The sequence below is a fragment of the Salminus brasiliensis genome, chromosome 1 (assembly GCF_030463535.1).
Source record: "Salminus brasiliensis chromosome 1, fSalBra1.hap2, whole genome shotgun sequence".
Lineage (NCBI taxonomy): Eukaryota > Metazoa > Chordata > Actinopteri > Characiformes > Bryconidae > Salminus > Salminus brasiliensis.
This window is the reverse complement of record NC_132878.1, coordinates 82,774,470-82,795,598: the sequence shown is the minus strand read 5'-3', so window position 1 is coordinate 82,795,598 and position 21,129 is coordinate 82,774,470. Positions and strand designations below refer to the sequence as shown.

Sequence of the window (21,129 nt, the reverse complement as noted above, 5' to 3'; positions counted from 1 at the left end):
CCATAACAGTTAATGAATGGGTAACCAGTTAACTGCAGGAAAAACAAAAACAAGACATTTTTGTGTCACATAAATAACAGCTTCAGATCCATTAAAGAGCTGCCCAGAATAGGGTTGGTAATTTGGTAATATAGATTTGCATTGATTCCTAACCTTGGATCATTTTACAATCCCATTAAAAATACAATCGCCATTTGGGCTGTATATGTTCTTTAGCTTCCAGCATTTTCACTATTAGGCCTACTGATCTGCGCCACCTTGAGCAGTTAACAGAGCAGTCTAGTACTCTTACACATCCATATTTTTACAAGTCAACATTTCAAAGATGAACGCTCTGCAGTGCAGCAATCTAACAACACTGTAATGTCTATAATATAGTTTAGCTGTTTGGCTAAGTGCTGCTGCACACTGAAAACAAACACACTAGTTTGAGACTTTCTCTTGCAGCGAAGTATTCTCAGTAATACTTACAGATACAGATACAGATACTTTTATTCACATATGACAAATACAGCTGGCCTTCACCAGGTTGACAAGTGTTGGTTAATAACACCATGTGGTTTTGGGCATATAGCACATTTACAACAACTGCCAACTTCATTAAAACCATCTCTATGTGTTTACACTCACTGTCTATTATCAGCTCTATTTACATTATAAAAGCACTCTGTATCTCTACAGTAACAGACTGTAGTCCAGCTTTTTCTTTGCGTACTTTCTTAGCCTCCTTTCACCCGGTTCTTCAATGGCCAGGATCCCACCGGACCACCACAGACAGGTATTATTGGGGTGGTGGGTTATTCTCAGCACTACAGTGACACTGATGTGGTGGTGGTGTGTTAGTGTGTGTTGGGCTGGTATGAATGGATCAGACAGCAGTGCTGCTGGAGTTTTTAAACACTGCCCACTTTATTAGACACTCCTATCTAGTTGGTCCACCTTGTGGATGCAAAGTCAGAGACAGAAGCTCATCTGTTGCTGCACAGTTTGCGTTGGTCTTCCTCTAGTTGAGCATCAATGGTCACAGAATGCTGCCCACAGGATGGCTGTTAGCTGGATGTTTCTAGTTCCAGCAGCACTGCTGTGTCTGATCCACTTGTACCAGCACAACACACACGAACACACCACCACCATGTCAATATTGGTGCAGTGCTTAGAATGACCCACCACACAAATAATACCTGCTCAGGGGTGGTCCTGTGGGGTCCTGGCCATGGACAAAAAGGGTAAAGGTAGGCTTTTTATGCACTTTTAATTCATGCTACAGAGCTGCTTGCCCAAGCAGGGAATGAAACCCCAGTGTTATGCATGGAGAGCAGCGGTGTTCACCGCTACACTAACATTATAAACATCCGAAAACAAAAAAAAAACTTGTGAAACACATTATCAGGAAGAAAAAATACAACTTGTAGTTTACGCCAGCTTGAAGTAGGCTGGTCAGAGATCCCTGCTAGGTAAAGTGTTCTCAGACCTAAACAGACGCTTAAAATGCAATCGACTTAAGGCATTAGGTACAGCTTAACGTCTGATTAGGTAATCCTCTAAAAACTAATTCAATAGCACTGAAATAAAAGGGAGGTACCAGATGGTAGGAGGTAACACTTTACAACTTCTACAGTAGCACGGCTAGCCTTCACACTTCTTTACTTCTAAATGGAACTTTGTTTTTTGCTGGTCTCACTTGGCCAAGAATTTCATAAACTACATGACCACCTCAGGTCTCTCACAGTTTTTACTGGCCGCTAATGTTAAACCCCTGAAATAGTCCAGACACACCTATTTCAGCTCCAAAATAACTAACAAATCTCTCTCAAATAGAAAGATGTGAAAGCGCAGCCACGTGTTGAGACCCGTGAAATCCAATCAGAGAGATGGCTGCACAGTTGCAAAGAGAAGAGCAGGTCACTTACTTCCCCCTCCAGGAGTGTTTGGTTGTGTAGAAACAGGCCAAGTCTTTGTTGTCTTTGAGGACATTCATCTTCTGGCAAGGCCTGCAACAAGAGAATAGTGTCAAAGTCCATTAACAAAACGGGGAGACATATGAGCTGAACATGACTTCATGTAAGCATATTTATAACTACAGATGCTTCAGGAAGACAGGGATATGACAGACTGTCGGATGTATGGGCACAAGGCTGATTAATGACCTTCAGTGTAAGACTGGTGTTCCTTTCAATAGCAACAGTCCTCCAACATTGTAAAGAGATGGATGGTGAAGGACTTAGATGTACTGACATGGTAAAAGAACACCTTGTCAAAACCCTATACAGTACACTCTCGTACAGATACAGTCAAGACATGACCTTTTGGAGAACTGTTGTGAAGATTTGATTGCATTCAGCAACAAGAGCATTAGTGAGGTCACTATTTGGGGATGATCAGCAATAGGGTTGCAGCAGTATACCATTGTTAGGTACACCATGGCCTGACAATTGATGGTTATCATACCATGTGCATTTGATTAATATACTGGTATTGTGGAAAATGCAAACATAATTTCTTACTATTTTCAGAGTTTATAAAGCAAACTATTACATAATTAAATGGATAAAAAACAGCAGATTAATTCATAATAAAAAAATATTCAATAGCTGGAAACAAAATAGTTTAAAAGAGCTCCAGCTCTTTCATTCCTTTTCATTACTTTAATGGTCAATGTATGATAATAATATGTAGAAGAAGGAGGAGCAGAACAACAACAGGAAGCATGGTGAAATACTGTAAACTGTGATACCGTAAACCTGTGATATTTTCTGAGACTGTTATCATAGTGTGAAAAGTTCATACCGTTGCAACCCTAAATCACCACTCCACCTCATCCCCAACTTCCCAAAAGTATTGGACAGAGCACCTTCATTTCAGAGACCCCAGAACACTGCTTCACAGCTCAATCAAGGCTTTATACCACTCTAGCCCATGTCTGGTATTACACATGGTGTCAATAGGTTCACGTTTATCTGCTTCAGAGAGTCCTATTCTGTTGGCATTACTTCTTTACAGGTACTAGACAAGCTCTGTGGGCATTTGCACATCTGGGTCAGCAATGGATGCAACTTAAAATATCTAAATGTATTCATTAGAAGGGGTGTCTACAAATATCTGGACATATAGTGTATCTTTTCCATAGAGTTTTGAAGCAAAAAAAAAAAAAACACAATTTTGGACCATTTGAATCTAGCATTTGCCAACCTGTTGTAAAGTAAAGGAACGAACATCGGAAAGCACCTGTCTTAGCTGATCATCTCCATCTGAGGTAAGTGATAAATCAGGCCAATTTGATTTTTCACAGAAGAATTCCTTTAACACCAAACATCTGAGATATAAACGATTCACTTCTTTATTTTTATTAAGAGGCACTAAGGTGCTCCCTGACTCATCAGGCATCACCACTCATGTAACATTTCTTCATTAATTAAAGGGGAATTTAGGTTGAAAAGGTCAGGGCGGTCACGCTCAAGTCTTGGAGGCCACAACACTGCAGATCTTAATGAGTCCTCTCTTCTAAAACACAGAACTCGTGAACAGCTCGGAAATTAAGTGATGAGTTAAATCAGGTGAGTTAAATCAGCGAAAACATTCAACCCTGCAATCCTGTGGCCCTCCATGACTGAAGACACGTCAAGTCAGCCCCAGCAGCATGTGACAAGCAAATTAGTGTTGCCTTCATCATTAGAGGAGCTAAATTCCCCGTTCAGCTCATAATATGTTGTTATGCTGTAAATACAGGTTGCCAGACAACAGGGAACAGATAAACAACATTTAGACTGTAAAACAGAGGAATTTGCACATATACGAGGCAGGGTTCCCACAAAGGGCAACACCCACCCAGTCAAACACATGAACTGCTTAAATGTGAACAGAGATGTACATTATTTTTAAAACACACACACACACACGCGCGCGCTACATAACACAGCCGGTCACATGGCCTCGACCACACCTGATATTGGACACACACATTCCACACCTTATATTTAACGGCTCTTGACAGAAGCTCCTCATGCTGCACCAGTTCATTACAAACAAGTCTCATCTTTTTTTAATTACACATCTTTCACAACACTTCTGCACTTTAAATGAGGCCTGCCACGATAACTCACTTAAACTAGATTACAAATGTAATGACTTCTCTTTTAAAAGCTTGTTAATCTTCAAATAAAATATTCAGGCATCCTCGAAAGGCTCTGCTTGGTTTGTTACTGTGCAGTTAAGGCTATCTATTGGCCTGGCCTTTTTTAAAGCTCCCTATTACACCTCAATTAATCATAAAATCAATGGGCCTCATTCACCAATATTTTCCCAAGAAATTAAAAAAAATAAATAAATAATTTAAAAGAAATATGCTTGATGGGTGGAGCTGGTGGAAGGGTTGGCTGTGAATGGAAGGAGAGGGATTATGGGAGGTTAAACAGTTGTGGTAGCACATCACCTACAATACTGATTTAAGGTCATGAATAAATAGTGAACTTCATGACTTTAAAAGCGATGTAAAAGATTCAAAAAATGTTAACAACCCCAGAAGTGGTGGTAGTGTGGTTGAAGAATACAGGCCTGGGTCAAAAAGTCTAAGGGCACTATGCTGATATTATATTATATGCATATATAATGTTGTTATCGTGATACACAATATACTTTTCTAAACATATCAGAGATATTATTAGTGCTTAAATAACACTGATCAGCTGCAGGTTTCATTACAAACAGTGTAATTAGACTAGTATATTTGGATGAAGTGCAGCAGATGAATAAAAATCATTGTACTCAGTACGGGAAAGGATCTGCAAAGTAGTTTTTAAGAATCTGCTGCTAGTGATTTATTTCGTCTGTGATTATATATAGAATTATATATAAAAAGGTCTTTAAATATCATGATATAGTATTTTTACCATATCGCCCAGCCCTATTTTAGATTTAAGTGCTTATAAACTCCAGAATTGTTCACAGCTCTGCTCCTACAATGACAGATCCAATTTACGTGGTCCTCAAAAAATTTACAAATGCCAAATATGAAAATTGTGTAAGCGGGTTTAAAAAATACAATTTTGTCTTAAGACAAAGTTCAGTGTGCATGTATGTATGTATGTAGGGCTGGTAAAAATAGGGATGGTAAAAATACTATTTCACGATATTTTTCATGATATACGATACATGTAGTCACAGACTAAAAACATCAGTAGCGACAGATCCTTAAAAACTGCTGCTCAAATACTCTCCCGTACTGAATCTAATTAAAGCAGTCTATTTAAACTGTTAGTAATGAAACCTGCAGCTAATCAGTGTTCATTAAGCACTAACAGTATCCTCGATATGCTTAGAAAAGCATATTGTTATCACAATAACAAAATTTATCACAATACGATAAAAATATCATCATATTGCCCAGCTCAACAAAAGGATACCTCTGTCAATCCTCCATAAATAAACAAAAGGACACCACAGTCAATCATCCATTTTTTCTTCCCCTTCCACCCTATTTGCTGTCCTCTTTAAAATAGTAATTTAAAATCCAATAAATATTTGATCACAAAAAAGAAAGTTGGTGAGTAATGCTCTATGAGTAGATCATTCTACACTCAAAAAAATAAATGTCCTTCAAATGGTTCTTTGAGCAATGCCATAGAAGAACCATTTTTGGTTGTATAAAGAACCATGTTCTTAAAAAAAGATTTGTGATCTTAATAAAGAGTCTTAATTGGTAACTTTTTACACAAAGATGTTTCATCACACATCTCGTTCACAAACATTATTATTTAAGGAACCAAAGGGGGTTTGTCCATGCCCTTGCTCAAAACACCATTTAAAGCACCTTTATTTTTAGTGTGCGTGTATTATTAATATAATTGACAGGGACAGACAAAGTTTAAACACACAGGGTTCAAGCAGCTTCTGCTGCGTGGTTTCAGACTTGAGTCAGCAACTTCTCTCCACTGAGACAAATCACTTAGTAATTTTGAGGACAAGGGAGGAAAATAAATGCAACCGTGGCCTCACGCCATCATGTGGGAAGAAAGAAGGAGAGGGAGGTCAGATGTAGGTTAAATAGTGGAAAAACCACTTGAAGAAAAAGAATGCCATGTTCCTCCACTCACTCATATTCTTAAAAACAATAAAAAGGAATACAGTTGAACAGCAGAACAAGAGGCCAAGAGATGCCCGTTTTGTGGAGTCCACTATAACGGTCTGAGGACATGGTGCCTTCGTCAGCATTCTCCAACAGGACAGAAAGAAGGACTCCATCCTTCCTTCCTCTGCTCTCCTCTCGCCTGACGCTAAAATGCCAACGCAGCAGCCGAGTTGCATTGTGCAGGGCTGCGCTGTGAAATGCACTAAAACAGCTCTCGTCACCTGAGCTAATCATTCATCAAACGACACCTCATGACACCAGTGCTAAAATGGCTGGTCTGAATCAAGCTCAATCAGTCAGTGCTGCAGACTATAAAGACAAGTTCATACCTATCATGCAGTCATAACCAAAGGTCTATTTCATTTTATAAGAAAAGCGAAAAAAATGTTTATTACATTTACATTTTAAACACCAAATACAAAGCTGTATGGTGGAGCTTAGCAAAATTATTCTTCGCTATTTGCTCAAATGTGCAGTTACTCAACCAGTACATACTGTTCTTTTTAAGGATTATCAGGATGTATAGCCATGTATCGAGTATTTAAGTCAGAGTTGGTATCGGTACTTTGTATCGGCAGATACTTGAAAATCAGGTATCGGTATCAGTATCGGAAAGGAAAAAGTGCCATCGGTGCATCCCTAGCACCCACATTACTGAATAATCTACTAATAAGACTAAAGTCAATTAGTAAACAGCATTTGTTTACAGCCGAAGTAAAATAAAGAAAGAAAGAAAGAAAGAAAGAAAGATCACCACTTCGCAAGGCTCTCCATGAGATTACCAGGGTGATGGCGAACCAGAGTCTGACTGTCCATGCCCCACAATCTTGGTTTGGTCTTCCAAACATCACTTTTTTTTTTTTTTTTTTTTTTTTTTTGCATTGTCCTGCACTACACTAAAAGAACAAACTGACTAATTCCAATGCATGCCATTCATCCAAATTTTACCTATATTTTAAACCAATATTTAATGGCATTTGTTAAAATGTAGTCATTTCCAATTCCCACCCACTATCTAGGACTGCCCCCTCTCACTCAATGAAAGCAGTTCCCAGCTGGGAAGGTGAAGGCTAGCATGTGCTTCCTGTGAGTCACACAGAGCAAACAACATTTCTTTTCAAACTGCCGCAAATGCAACGCCATTGGACAGCCGAACACTTTGTAGGAGAACTCTTACTTCCAGATCTGTTAAATCAGCTAACAGACACCTGCACTAGCTAGTACTGTGCTAAGTGATGGAGGAGAAAGAGGGCCATCTTACCCTCCCAGAGAGAGCCAGGCCAACAGATTATGCTCTCTGGGACTCCTGGCGACAAATAGCTGTAGTACCACCAGGAATCCAACCGGTGATATCGCGATGATATCTCAGTTTACTGCATTCTATACATTTACATTTCTCTGTAATGCTAATTTGGGTATAGTCTAAATTGAAATGAGTGGATGGGTATCAGAATCAGCCATCGGACTGGACCCTTCAACCTCAGCAACTACTAAAAGATCAGCAGGGGTTACTATGACTCACTTTTCTGTCACAGACCGTGATTCATTCAGCTCACTACATAAAAATACTGGGATACTAAGCAGGTATTCAGCAAACCAATTTCAAGTGTATGTCAGTGTGCACAAATTAGACACAAATAAAATAAATAAATATATATATATTTAAGTGTGTTGTCTTTTTAAGAATGCAATTGTTACATCTCTAGGGCTTATTCACAGATTCAAGACACTATGAAGCTCAAGGACGTGGTATGTCCAGAAGAGTCCAGTTATCTGGAGTTATGAAATGTTTCTGGATGCAGATGAAAGAGAGCTGGGGCATTACTGTTGCCTGTGAAAGTAAGGCAGCCATGTATTCCTCATTATATTTCCCTACTTTTCATATTAGACACATTTGTATTTTAGCCAAAAATGGTCAAAGTTCGTTTCTGGCCACTAATAAATGATAATAAAAACACTGCTTGTTCCCCTCACTCTCCTGTACAAATCAGCACAGACAAGTTCGGTTTGATGGTTGGTGCATGGAACAATTTCACAAGATTCAACGAGAGCCAACAGACTAGTGTTCTGTTAACTCTGTTCATACCAAGTATGAAAAGGGGATACAGCTAGGGGTGGGCACCCCTAGCTTGTTAACACACACACACACAAAAAAACCCCACAATTATGATATAGTCTACTCCTCAGAGCATATTGAGGATATCATCAGTGCTTAAAGAACACTGAGCAACTGCACATTTCATAACTGAGAGTGTCATTAGTGCTCTTTAATTTGAAGATTTTAATAAAATGTAGTATAAATTTCCATTTTAATACAATTTAGTATTTAGTATAAAATTTAGTATTTAGTACTTTGAAAATACATTATTCTATAACAACAAAACGTTCAAGATATTTCCTTGAATATCCTTGAAGCCTTGAAAAACAGACCTCTGCTGTCAGACATTGGATTTCACAGGCATATTCTGTACTTCACATACTGTAATCTTTGTAGAATGTTTATTTACTGTGTTTATTTAATTGTAGCTCAATATAATACTGCTGAAAGTGGATTGTAACAATACTGAATGTATAGGCTTTCTGAATGTTTCACACATTTAATAAAAAGCATAGTTTTACTGGTTTCCAGTCAAGTGTGTCCTGAATTTCAGTTTCAGTTTTGGCCAGGAATTTTTTCATCAGTAGAAAGGAGAACATAGATCTTAAGAAATTGCTCAAGTGTGTGAGTGAAAGGGGAAGGACGTATTACTGTACCCTCTTCACACACTGTGATTTATAACAGGGACATGTGCTTAGAGAATAGAACTATAAGCTTAAAATCCTCTCTCACACTTCTGTAATATTCAATTTCTTAAACATAAAAGTATGAAAGTAGGTACAGATCAATTCACGACAATATATTTCTTATAATATCCTGCTACTGAAGCAGCATTCAAAGCTTACTTACTTATTCAAGCCCCTCCATCCCACCCCCACTAAAAGAAGGCTAGTCTCATTAAAAGCTCGAGAAGCTCGGCTCTTTAAAGCACACTGAATGAAAAGGACGGGTTAAGGCAGTGCAGAGACTTTCTACACAGCAGCACCCATATCATTCTAATGAATGGAAACTGAAGCTCGGGTTTCATTAGCAAATCCCAGTCTGAAGTGACCTGCATCTCACAGAGCTCAATGGTAAGCAAGAATCACTGTTAATTGTTGTTTTGCTGATTTGGTGCTTGTTTGTTTCCAGTTATATCAGTGTTTCAGCCCCCCTGAAAAGCTCTGGTGCAGAGCCTGTTCTGGGCAGGTCGGTGGGACATGCTCTTGGAGAGGCAGGTAAACAAAGATTACAGGAGGTGGTCATGTGACCAGACTTCCCAGCTCTCAGGGCAGATCAATAAGAACTGCATTACGCAGTAAAAGTGCAATTACAAGCCGGTCTCCGGACATGGGCCCCACACATACAGCATGCGCGCGCACACACACACACACACACACACACACACACACACACACACACACACACACACACACACACACACACACACACACACACACAGAGACTAAGCAATGTGGAAATAAGGGAAGGACATGATGCTGCAATGCACTGGGATATTTATGGCACCATACAGAATAAGGGAGTAAAAAGTGTAAAAACTACTAATCTATAATCTATTTTTACTGATGTTTTTTCCTTTTACTGGTTTAACCCCGTGTATCATTCAGTTATTAATCCTCAAACACAAATTATTGTTTATTATTTGGTAACTGATTGCTTTAGCATATCTTGAGTTCCACTGGGATCTATTTTAAGGATGTTAATTACGACAATAGTAACAGTTATAAGAGCGAAGAACAGATGAGGGTCTATGGGGTTAACCAACAGGTCAATAGGTGGGTATCTTACGAACAAATGACATCACCTTACGCACAGCGCAGACAAAGACATAAAAAGTAGGGGTGGGTGATATTTTTCAGTGGTCAGTGTACATTGCCCAGTACATAGACAAATGCAATTATTAGTATTATTATTATCAGTTTGCCAGAGAAATTACAGCCCATAATTACAGCTGAATTCAGAACTCATATTATACTTCAGTTTGCAGTGCTGATTTAGACAAGCCTCTCAGTGTTTCATTCACTTACTGTTGTGGATGGCTCTAGATAAGAGTGTCTGATTTAGCTGCATAATGACTTTGATAAATTATTAAAACTAGTCAATGATCAACCTTTGAAAAGTGAATTATAGTGTGTAAAATAGAAGTAATAGTTAGGGCTGGGTAATCTAGTAAAAATACTACATCATAATATTTAAAGTCATTTTTCACGATATTCATCACGATCCATGTAACCACAGACTACAAACATCAGTAGTGACAGATTCTTAAAAACTACTATCCAGATCCTCTCCTGTACTGAATACAGTTTATTTTGCTCTGCTGCACCTCATCTAATCAAACCAGTCTAATTACTCTGTTTGTAATGAAATGTGCCGTTGATCAGTGTTTATTAAGCACTAATAATATCCTCAATGTGCTTAGATAAGCCTATTGTTTATCATGATAAGAAAATGTATCACAATACGATAAAATATCGTCATATTGCCCAGCTCTAGTAATAGTACCGGTTATTGATATCGGCAACAGTCACAAAAAGTATGGCACATGGCATTGTAAACCAAACAAGTGCATCTGGACCATACTTTTATGCAAAGACAGCAAGTAACTACACACTTTAGCCAAAAGTCTAATTACATAAACCCACAGAACTATTAAAAACACCAGTTTTGTCACAGTAAGTGGGGTAGTCAACAGCATAGAGTATTCTCAGGTATTAAAGAAATATTTTCATGCGTCCATTCAATAACCTTGTATCTTCCTTTCCATTATTTGCCATAATCTGGTTGCTTTTACATAATTTTCAAAAAGAACGCACCAATAGAAATGCTCCAAAATTATTCAGATGAAAATGTGTTTGTTCCCACATAGAAGGTTTTTTCTTCCTATTGCAAAGCTGCCATTTTATGGTAGCCTGTGGAGACAAAACCTGTTAAGGGAACACTGACTATTTTTCTAACACCAGTGTCATGCTTGCAGTTCAGCTATTAATATTTAATCAGTTGTATGTGTGCAATAGCAAGTGGTGCTCTTGTAATTGTGTATTTAATCTATTAGTTAAAAGAGAGATTCATTTATCCTATTCAGTTTACACCATTTAGAGCCCTGCACCAGCTCTGTTGGAGCAGAAAGACACCCAACAAGCCTCTAGAAAACGTTAAGTGTCAATCTACTTCACCTTTTACCTGCAACAGATTCTGATCTCTTCCAATTGAAATAAGCTTGGGCGGACAAAGACAGAAGTCTAATTTGCCTCTATGATTTCAGACTCTACAAAAACCCCACCCATGCTCTAGCTGTGTACTAGAGGTGGGCAATATGACAATATTGTATTGTATTGTGATTGATTTTTTTACCGTGATAGACAATATACTTTTCTAAGCATATTAAGGAAATGGTCAGTGCTAAAAAAAAACACTGATCCACTGATCATGTTTCATGTAATTAGTCTAGTTTAACTGGATGAAGAGCAGCACATTTTGAATACATTTATTAATAAATATGGGAGAGTATTTGGACGAGAATTCTTTTACAGAAACGTCATCTGCAATCGTGTATGGTGATGAATATAGTGCATCTTGAAAATGTCTTTAAACATTGGGATATAATATTTTTACCATATTGCCCTGCCCCACTGTATATACATCTCCTAAACATACAAGATCTGAATGAAATGGCATTATTTACTCTGCTGCATTGTCTAGTCTGTAAGCACCCTCGGTTAGACTACCTGCTGGACATCCAGTCAAGAGAAACACTGTTTTAACCCTAGTATATCACTTCTCTTATCATTACTGTGATATCCAACTGCTTTACCAAACACTGCATTTTCTGTCCATATTATCAGTGAGCCCAACAGCTAGTCTTCAGCTAAGGAGTCAACACTTCTATTGTACTTTTGGAGGGGCTTGTTCATTTCTGTTACTTGGGTGTCTGCTTGTTTCCACTTCTTAGGGCCTCTTGTCTCTAGAGACAGGCTTCAAAACTGTAAAACAGGACACAGAGGAATTGGGGCAGCCTAGCCAAGCCACTGTTCTTCTACCTGTTCCACTAATTCAAACACTTTAAAGAAATGGTTCACTGCAACATCAACGTCTCAATGTTCTCCTCACCTCAGATGCACTGCAGCAGCCAAGCCATGCTTTAGTCTCTGAAGTTCACTTCTTTAGTCTTCAACACTGAAGCTATGAGAAAGATTTAAGCAAAACAGCCTTCTTTTACTTGCTAGCGATTGATAATGTCCTGATCCACTACATTCGGTCAACACCTAGTTTAAAAGGGCCTATAGCCACGTTTTGCATTTGCCCCTGCAGATCCCTTGTAATGTTTATCTTTAGTTTGTGCACCAAAATTAATGCAATTTCCTTTAACGAGAGCACAGTTTTTGTCCTGTCCCTCATTCAAAAAACTGACCAAGGTTTAAACACTCCTTGTAACACATACATGTGATGGACTGTCAAAACATTTAAAACCTGTTAAAGCCTGTTTTTGCAGGATAATTCAGAACCATATAGACTAATCAGCCATAACATTAAAACTACTGACAGGCGAAGGGAAGCTTGCCTATCTTCCTATACAACGGCACCTGTCAAGGGGTGGACACAGCAGTTGCACAGCATGTCAACGGTCAGCTCTTGAAGTTGACATGTTGAAAATAGTAGAAATGGTCACGCGTGAGAATCTGAGCCACTTTGACAAACACAAACTGTGATGGCTAAACTACTGGCTCAGATCATCTCCAAAACAGCAGGTCTTGTGGGGTGTCCCAGGTATGAACTGGTCAATACCTAAATCTAAAGTTGCCAAACGGTCACATGACCAAGACCAATGCCTGGTGTGATCCCACAGACATGCTACGGCAGCGCAAACTGCCGAAAACGTTAACACTGGCTATGATCTCGTGGAGTTCATGCCTCGACAAGCTGTTTTGCGCTACACAGTGTAAGGCAGGTTAGTTTTTAAATGTTATGGCTGATCGGTGTGCAGACCATATATACTAAAGGGTGAACAGTATGTATAAAAATAGGTTTCCATAATACATATAAACTCTTATTTTTTTAAAAAGAGTGAATGTGAGTTTTTCTGTGCTACAGGCTCTTCAGCCCTTTGTTCATAGACATGCTTGTCCTCCATAAACAGGCCTTTAAGAGACATTCAGTTTGACAGGCCTGAAGATGGCAGTCACATGATCACTGGAAGTCATGAGTCGCTGCACAGCAAACAGCAAAAGCAAGGGCAAATCCAGACCATTAAATAAAAACTCAGAAATGGTGAATAATACACTAAAAGCCTCGTCCTTTTAACATTAAGACGATAGAGCTCGTTTTCTGTCAGCTGGTAAACTCCTGAAGTGACTGTGCGACGCTTCATCCCATGCACTGCTGTATACCATCTCCTTTAGCCATCTTAACAACTTTAACGAAGCACAGCGCTTACAAAATATGACCCTAATAAAACAACACTAGTGACCCAAAACAGCTCTGAATCACTTCTGAAGCTCTGAATCACTGAAAGAAGAAAGCTAGCTAGCGATCGAGCTAACCAACGAGCTGGCTAACTGACATGAGCACTGCAGTTCCCCAACACGGAGCTGGCTAGTTAGCTAACTAGCTATTGCTCGTTTCTGACAGTTGAAGATACAAAAGCAGTGCACTGTGATAGATTACACTCCTGAAACCCAACAACTGCTGATGTGCTCTTCATCTGACAGCTTAGGTGAAGAGGAGGGCGCTGTCACTTCATTTCCAAAGCGATAACGACAGGCAGCGGCATCCATCCTCCTCACAGCAACCAGCACTAGCTGCAATGAACACAGGCAGGGCATTAGCTAGCTAGCTATACCTCCAGAATAACGCCCGTCCAGTCAAGACAGCAGGGAAATGATAGCAGCTAAGCTGAGTAGATTTGTTGGCCGACAGTCAAGTGCATTAGCTAGCTAACTTGTCCAATATTGCCCATGTCTGAAATGTGCAGAACTATTACTGTCTAATAGGTAACTAGCTAAATGTGGACAATCCAGGTCCAGAAAGTAAAAATCCGCCCCCAGATTTCGTCCCAACGGCCGGAGCGGCTCAGCTGTCCTAGAGCCGCACAGGCGGTTAAAACTAGCTACACACTGGGGCGGATTTTTACTTTCTGGACCTGGATTTACCACCACTTTTAATAGTAACTGTGCAACAGATACAGTAGGATGTAGGAGTAGCTTTTCAGATGAGTATCAAGGCAGAAAAATAATAATAATAATATTTACATATGTAGGTTACATAAACAGTTCGGAATAAATCGTTATTAAAATCCTGAGCTCAATTTAAGGACTTAATGTTAAACCAAGGTGACGTTTTAAGTCCCTAATTAATGTTTTTGTATCTTGACACTTCGTGGGCTCTGCACATCAGAGTGGGCTTTACAGTGGAGTTAAGTTGGAGAGCTACGCTAGCAGACTAGCGCACTGTAAGGAGGGATTTCAACAGGCTGTTGATTTCTTTGTCTTTCCCGCAGACAGAAAGATCTGCCCCAAGTCCTTCCATCAATAGTTCTTCACCTGCCACCTTTCCGTTTTATTCCAGTTTACAGTGAGAAAGGACACGGCCGCCCAGCCAAAGCAGCTCGCTAACCTGTGCTAGCATTAGCAGTCGGGCTGCACCGCATCAATGGATCGCCAGCCGGAGGAGCAGCAGTGGCAGACAGGGCAACACACACACACACACACGCACAGCAGCGATTTACCTGAACGATCCGTATCAGCTGCGACTCGTTTCCGTCCCTGAACCCCCACCCTCCAGTGTGCGCGAACGTCTTTGCTCTTTTCTCCAGAACTTGTGGTGCCGAGCCTTCCCGACTGCGCTTCCCTCAGTACGGAAAAAAACAGTCAGGACGCCGCCATGTTCGCTCTTCGCACAAAGTGTACGTGTGCGCATGCGTGCACTGCCGCCTGTCATGAGGCTGTCAGCTGGTCACAGTGTAGCAAACGAACAGATCTTTGAACCGATTCTTTGATTTGCATTCCAACCAATTCTTTAGACTGTAAGAAGGCGCTTTCTTTCACAAGCTAGCTGTGTGTGCTATACAGATATGTATATTCTGTTGTCTTACAGAGCCATGTTGTTTATTTATTGGGTGTAGGTTTGAGCATATAAATCGTTCATGATATTGTACTTGATTCGTTCTCAACTGATTCACTTATACTCATTCACTGATTCATTCACTCATTGTGATTCTTTGAACTTATCTGTTTCAATGAATCAAACGTCCCATTTACAAACACTTATCAGAAAGAGAAAGCTACAGTCCACTGAGCAAGAATGTAAACGATAAACGAAACAAAAGAAACGTGTTGCTAATATGTAAACACGAGATTTTGTGAGGTTATATTGTAGAAACACATGTCTAAACATAACTGTTATAATATATAACATTAGTACTTCATTTAAATCAATGTATTAAAATAGATTTTATTTATAATTTTTTATTTATTATTTATTATAATTTATTATTTATAATTATATTATCTATCCTCCATCCTCTTATCACGCTTCTTCCTGGTGAGGGTTGCAGTGGAGCTGAAGCATATGCTCATACCTAGGGTATGGGGGTATGAGCATAGGCATAGCCAACTCACCTACAAACCCACAACCACCCGCCACCTGTAGTACACACACACTATTTGCTACAACATCTACCATCCAGTTAAGTAGTAAATACACAGTATCCTTAAATGAATATATGAATAAATACATTAAAAAAACAATGTTTATTTTTGTATTATTTTTAACATCTTATGCTATTACTAATTTATACTAATTTTGCTTCCAGTTCATAATAAGATTTCTGGTCTACATTTTCTAACTGCTATTATAATCTTAAATACTGTAGCATGTTTAGTCATACAATTACCAATTTTTAATCATGAATGTATGTGTATTTTTAAAGTTAGCAAAACATCCTTTATGATTCTGCTCTTCTCAGTGAGAGTCAGTTTGAGTGTATGGAGAACATATGTGATGATGGACATAAATTATATATATATATATATATCACATTTGTCACATTTGTTTTACACTCTACACATTTTCAAACCTAACAGGCCATTTGTGTTACTGTGTACGAGTGATATATGTAAATGATCTCTGTTCTGACTGGCCACCCTGCATTGGGCCTAATTCAAAAAGCAGCCTAAGCCACTTACCACTTCCATGTGAATGGCAAGAGCTGAGCTGTTCTGGGCTGAACAGGCAGCTGAATGTATATACTGTATACGTCGTAGCAGTCCTGTAAAAACCTTGTATCACCATTTTTTAAAATCTTGACCTTTTGACATATTTTGAATTGGGAAGTTGTTCTGTACACTGAATCCAAATTTGATGATGAATGGAGCAATACAAATGCTCCAAAATGACTTGGAGTACAATGTTTTTACTTTGAAGTCCATTAAAAGTTCTGTTGTAAGTCTTGTAACATAGTTTGTTTTTTTTAGATAAGAAAAATAAGGTTTGAAAGTTAATGAGAGTCTGTTTCTGCAGCTTGCAGGGAATCTTAATAATGTTCACAAACCTTTCAAAAAGTCAAGAAGAATTTGGTACAGTTGTTTGAATACACTACAGTTCTCTGCATGATGGAAATGCTGCGAAACGCTTAAGAAATGTGCTCAGATAAGCACAGCACCTAGAACCGCCGTGCCTGTCCTCACACACTCAGCACTGAAATCACGTTCAGGGTGACTGACAGCACAACTCTTAAGGTTTGCATGTTCAGCGATCGTAAAACAGCTATAGTTGTCATTGCTCAGTGAAAAGCAACCTCAAGGGAACAGGAAAAGGGAAGGCCTGGGCCTTGTATTTATTCTAAATGAGACACAGCACTGAATACATTTCACTTATTTCACTTATTTCACTTATTGACCAACAGCAGTGTACAAACAGTGACTTTCCTTATCCATCCATTAGATATCAAATATCATAGATATCAAAACCCTTCTTTGTAATTCTTGTATCCACATCTGTTAAGTGTTCACCTACTTTAAAGTGGATCAGTGAGTGTTTTTGGCCCATACGTATCAGTTGAGGTGATCCATCTCATTTTGTGGTGAAGGAATTACAAAACGACAGTTTCTGTTTGAGTGGTTGTGCAACGTCTTTCATTTCAGGCCACTTGTGTTACTTTTCCTTTCCTTCCGCTGAATCCACACAAGCTGAAAAACACTCTGCGATTGCCCTCCAGTGGCAAAATACATTCAGTGCAGAACTTGAAGGAAATACTTCAATACGGTTGTGCAGAAGCGATATTCAGTACTGAAAATGGAATTTTTGCTTTACAGCGACCCAAAGTACCTCAGCGCTTTAATTAAGATGAGCACCTAAAAGTATCCTGCCGTCATGCTCAAGCTACTCAAACACTTCCTCTACCTCACTGGATGAAACACACAGCCAATAACATGACATCAGACAGTGTGCACGTGTACTATTGCAGGCCTAGATTTGTTACATCGGCCTAGATTCATCCCTTTCTCCCCTCTGATATCCAATCCAGCATTTCCTGCTGACATCGACCCAACACTGCTGGCTGTATGAAATTGGTTCCATCTCTACAGAAAATATTTAATTGTCTAGAATTTCAGTTCTACCTGAATACTCAACTTTTAATAACATTGCATTTCCCTCTCTCTCTCTCTCTCTCTCTCTCTATATATATATATATATATATATATATATATATATATATATATGTCTCTCTCACTCACTCCTACAACACAGAATGAATTTTAGGTACAGAAAACAAACCGTAAAGGGGATTCCCAACCTCCCAACATTCATCAACCACATACACACATCCTACTGAGGCCTAATGAAATGATCGAAGATGGTTGAGGAATCAGGGTACAGCTAAGCCGTGATTTGTGTCCACTCAGAAAGAACAATAAAAACAATCAGTGAAAAGAAAACGTTTTATAGTCCCTCATTACTCCCCCATTATTGTTTTTGAGAACTGGTATTAAAAGAATTGAGAAACTGTATTTGAATGAGAATATGTTATGTTAGTTTGGGGTTTGGGGTACAAAAACTTAATAGCATTTAGCAACATGCATATATTTATACAAACAGCTCTACAAATTGTTTCCAGCACCAATCATGATAATAATATAATTCAGCTGAACGTGATGTGAGTATAAATGCTGTAAACCAGTTATAACAGGTGGGGTTAATTACAGACTTACTAAGTGTCACAACATGTGGGATAAAATACTGCAAAACACAATGGATTAATACAATGTAACATAATATTATATAACACAGAGCACAGTTTTTTTAAATGCATGTAGTGAACATGTTTTGACCAGGGGTGCCCCGTTCCTTAACTGAAACACCAGTAATAATTGCTGGTGCAATCAGATTTCGGTCTGACAAACAGTAGTTTGACTACCAAGTGTAGTTGCATGTGGCTAAAATCTCATCAGAATACAGTACAAATACTTTTGTGTGAAAGGGATCTTAGACCAAATGGCTGCACACACCAATACTTTACAATAGAATAGAAATTTGCATAGTTATGGGTGGTTTCATTCTACAATAATATTAATTCCACTGGATGCAAAATTAAAATGCACAGGAAACTGTGAACAAGTACTCAAGTAAAGTACAAATCTTCAATACTTACCAGTATACAGGATACAGTAACAGTACAAGTACTCATGTATTTACCCCTGACTTTGAAGTTTAGAAGCTCTTGCTGTCCAAGCCACTACTGAGTATCACCTTTACACCCCTGACCTTTGACCTGAAGCAACACTGCAAATGTAAGGTTATTCCTGACTCACCTTGACTGCAGGTAGAGTGGAAACATCTCGCTGTTTGTGGTTCTCACACAAAGACGCGATGTGGAATGGCCCGGCCAGGAAAACGGTCACGTTATGTAGCATCTGATCCAGGGGGCCAAACATGCGCTGCCCGTTAGCCTAATTGAGTTAGAGGCCGACTACACCAGAGGAAAAGGGCTTGGTCGTTGCGCTTTCCTCGGACACCAACAAAACGGACATTGACTGCAAACATAGCTTCACAGAGAAGAGACAAGACTGACGCTAACCTCTATGAACTGTCTGTGAGCTCAGACATTCAGACATTTATACACAGTTGAGTCAAATACTTGGTCAAATAAGGTCATAAAGGCTGAAAACACTGTCTTATATGTCTGAGTAAAGAATAATAAAATCACAACAAACAACTTACAAATGAAGATCGTAGCATTGAGGTCAATGTTCTTTCTGCCATGGTTTAAAAAAACCTCTCTTATTCAGCTGGGCCTCGGGTGCTTCAGCTGAATAAGGCACTATGACAAAGACCAGAGGATCGCCAGTTCGAAATCCGGTCATGCTGCTAGCCATCGGCAGCCAGGGTACTCCAGGGTGTGTACATAGCACTTTTAGGGCAAAGCTGGAGTCATGTTGGCCGATGCAGAGCCATGTACATGGCAGTTTGAAAAAAGAGGTGGTTAAGTTTGCAAGTATGCACTTGGGACACATCCAACATCTAAGAATGGCAACCCATACTATGGCCCAAGGGCTGCAAGTTTGTCATCAGGGGCCGGAGTCTGAGAAAGCACAATTGGCCGTGCTCTTTCAGGGTGGGTAGATGATGCTGTTTCCCTGTTTCCTGTCTTAAAGTTATGAAAGCATAACTGGCAGGTCCAAAATAAAAAATATGGCTACAAGACTATTATATTTACAGTATTTGATTTATGTTTTGAATCATGTTACACAGGTAGGTAGTGTTAGGAGTCTCGCTCAAGGACTCTTATTGGTGTAGCGTAGTGTGCTTGTCCAGCCAGGAAATCAAACCTTAGTCTGCAATGGGGAAGGCAGTGGTGCTACCTACTGCACTACAGCAACAGACAATAAGTGTGTGTTCAAACAGAAAATAGGGACAAAAGGACACTAAAGTGGCCTGACATGAGCTGTAGAGGCTTAAAATTAATTTAAGGCTTAAAATTGATTTAATTTATTTATGACATTAAATTAAAGAATAATTCCCCTTGATCACATCTATCTAATGTATAACTATACAAGGAGAGGGGGATTTTCACTACTTGGTCCTTACAAGAGATTCAAAGATTCCTGTTCTTTAACCTAAACTCGTAGACCTGTCTGCAGTCAAGCTTACAATGCTCTGAACTGCGGCTTCACCCAACTAACAGTCTGGACATGTAGCCCACGATTCATTACAATTTAAGAAAAAAGAAAAGCAGAGTTATACATGCAGCCCCACCTTAACTCTACCTTTAGAAGAGGGGGAGGCGGAGCTAGATATGTATTCCCACCCTTCGCTTTACTTTAAGAAGGAGGGGAGATGGAGTAATACATGTAGCCACACCTTCATTCAATATAATGCGGACAGGGGCCGGAGTTGTACATGTAGCCACACCTTTATTCAATATAAGACGAAGAGGGGGCGGGGTTATACATGTAGCCACACCTTCATTTAATATAAGACGAAGAGGGGGCGGGGTTATACATGTAGCCACACCTTCATTCAATATAGGACGGAGAGGGGCCGGAGTTGTACATGTAGCCGCACCTTTATTCAATATAGGACGGAGAAGGGGCCGGAGTTGTACATGTAGCCGCACCTTTATTCAATATAGGACGGAGAAGGGGGCGGGGTTATACATGTAGCCACACCTTTATTCAATATAGGACGGAGAAGGGGGCGGGGTTATACATGTAGCCACACCTTCATTCAATATAGGACGGAGAGGGGCCGGAGTTGTACATGTAGCCGCACCTTTATTCAATATAGGACGGAGAAGGGGGCGGGGTTATACATGTAACCACACCTTTATTAAATATAAGACGGACAGGAGGCGGAGTTGTACATGTAGCCACACCTTTATTCAATATAAGACGAAGAGGGGGGCGGAGTT

The 21,129-nt window shown here is 39.5% G+C and overlaps 1 protein-coding gene across 6 annotated transcripts in view; it reads right to left on the bottom strand.

The window, feature by feature from the left end:
• LOC140565302 (dnaJ homolog subfamily C member 13) overlaps positions 1-15,106 on the bottom strand; it is a 70,617-nt gene extending 55,511 nt beyond the window's left edge. For 5 of the 6 annotated variants that reach the window (XM_072691161.1, XM_072691178.1, XM_072691186.1 and 2 more), the window contains exons 1-2: positions 14,947-15,106; positions 1,911-1,991 (exon numbers count right to left, since the gene is read on the bottom strand). In XM_072691161.1, the coding sequence (XP_072547262.1) occupies positions 1,911-1,978 (68 nt within the window). In that variant the 5' untranslated portion in view covers positions 1,979-1,991; positions 14,947-15,106. Of the gene's footprint in view, positions 1-1,910; positions 1,992-12,332; positions 12,661-14,946 lie in introns of those variants that run through there. The other variant, XM_072691169.1, reaches the window with a different exon arrangement.
• Positions 15,107-21,129: the final 6,023 nt, after the last annotated feature.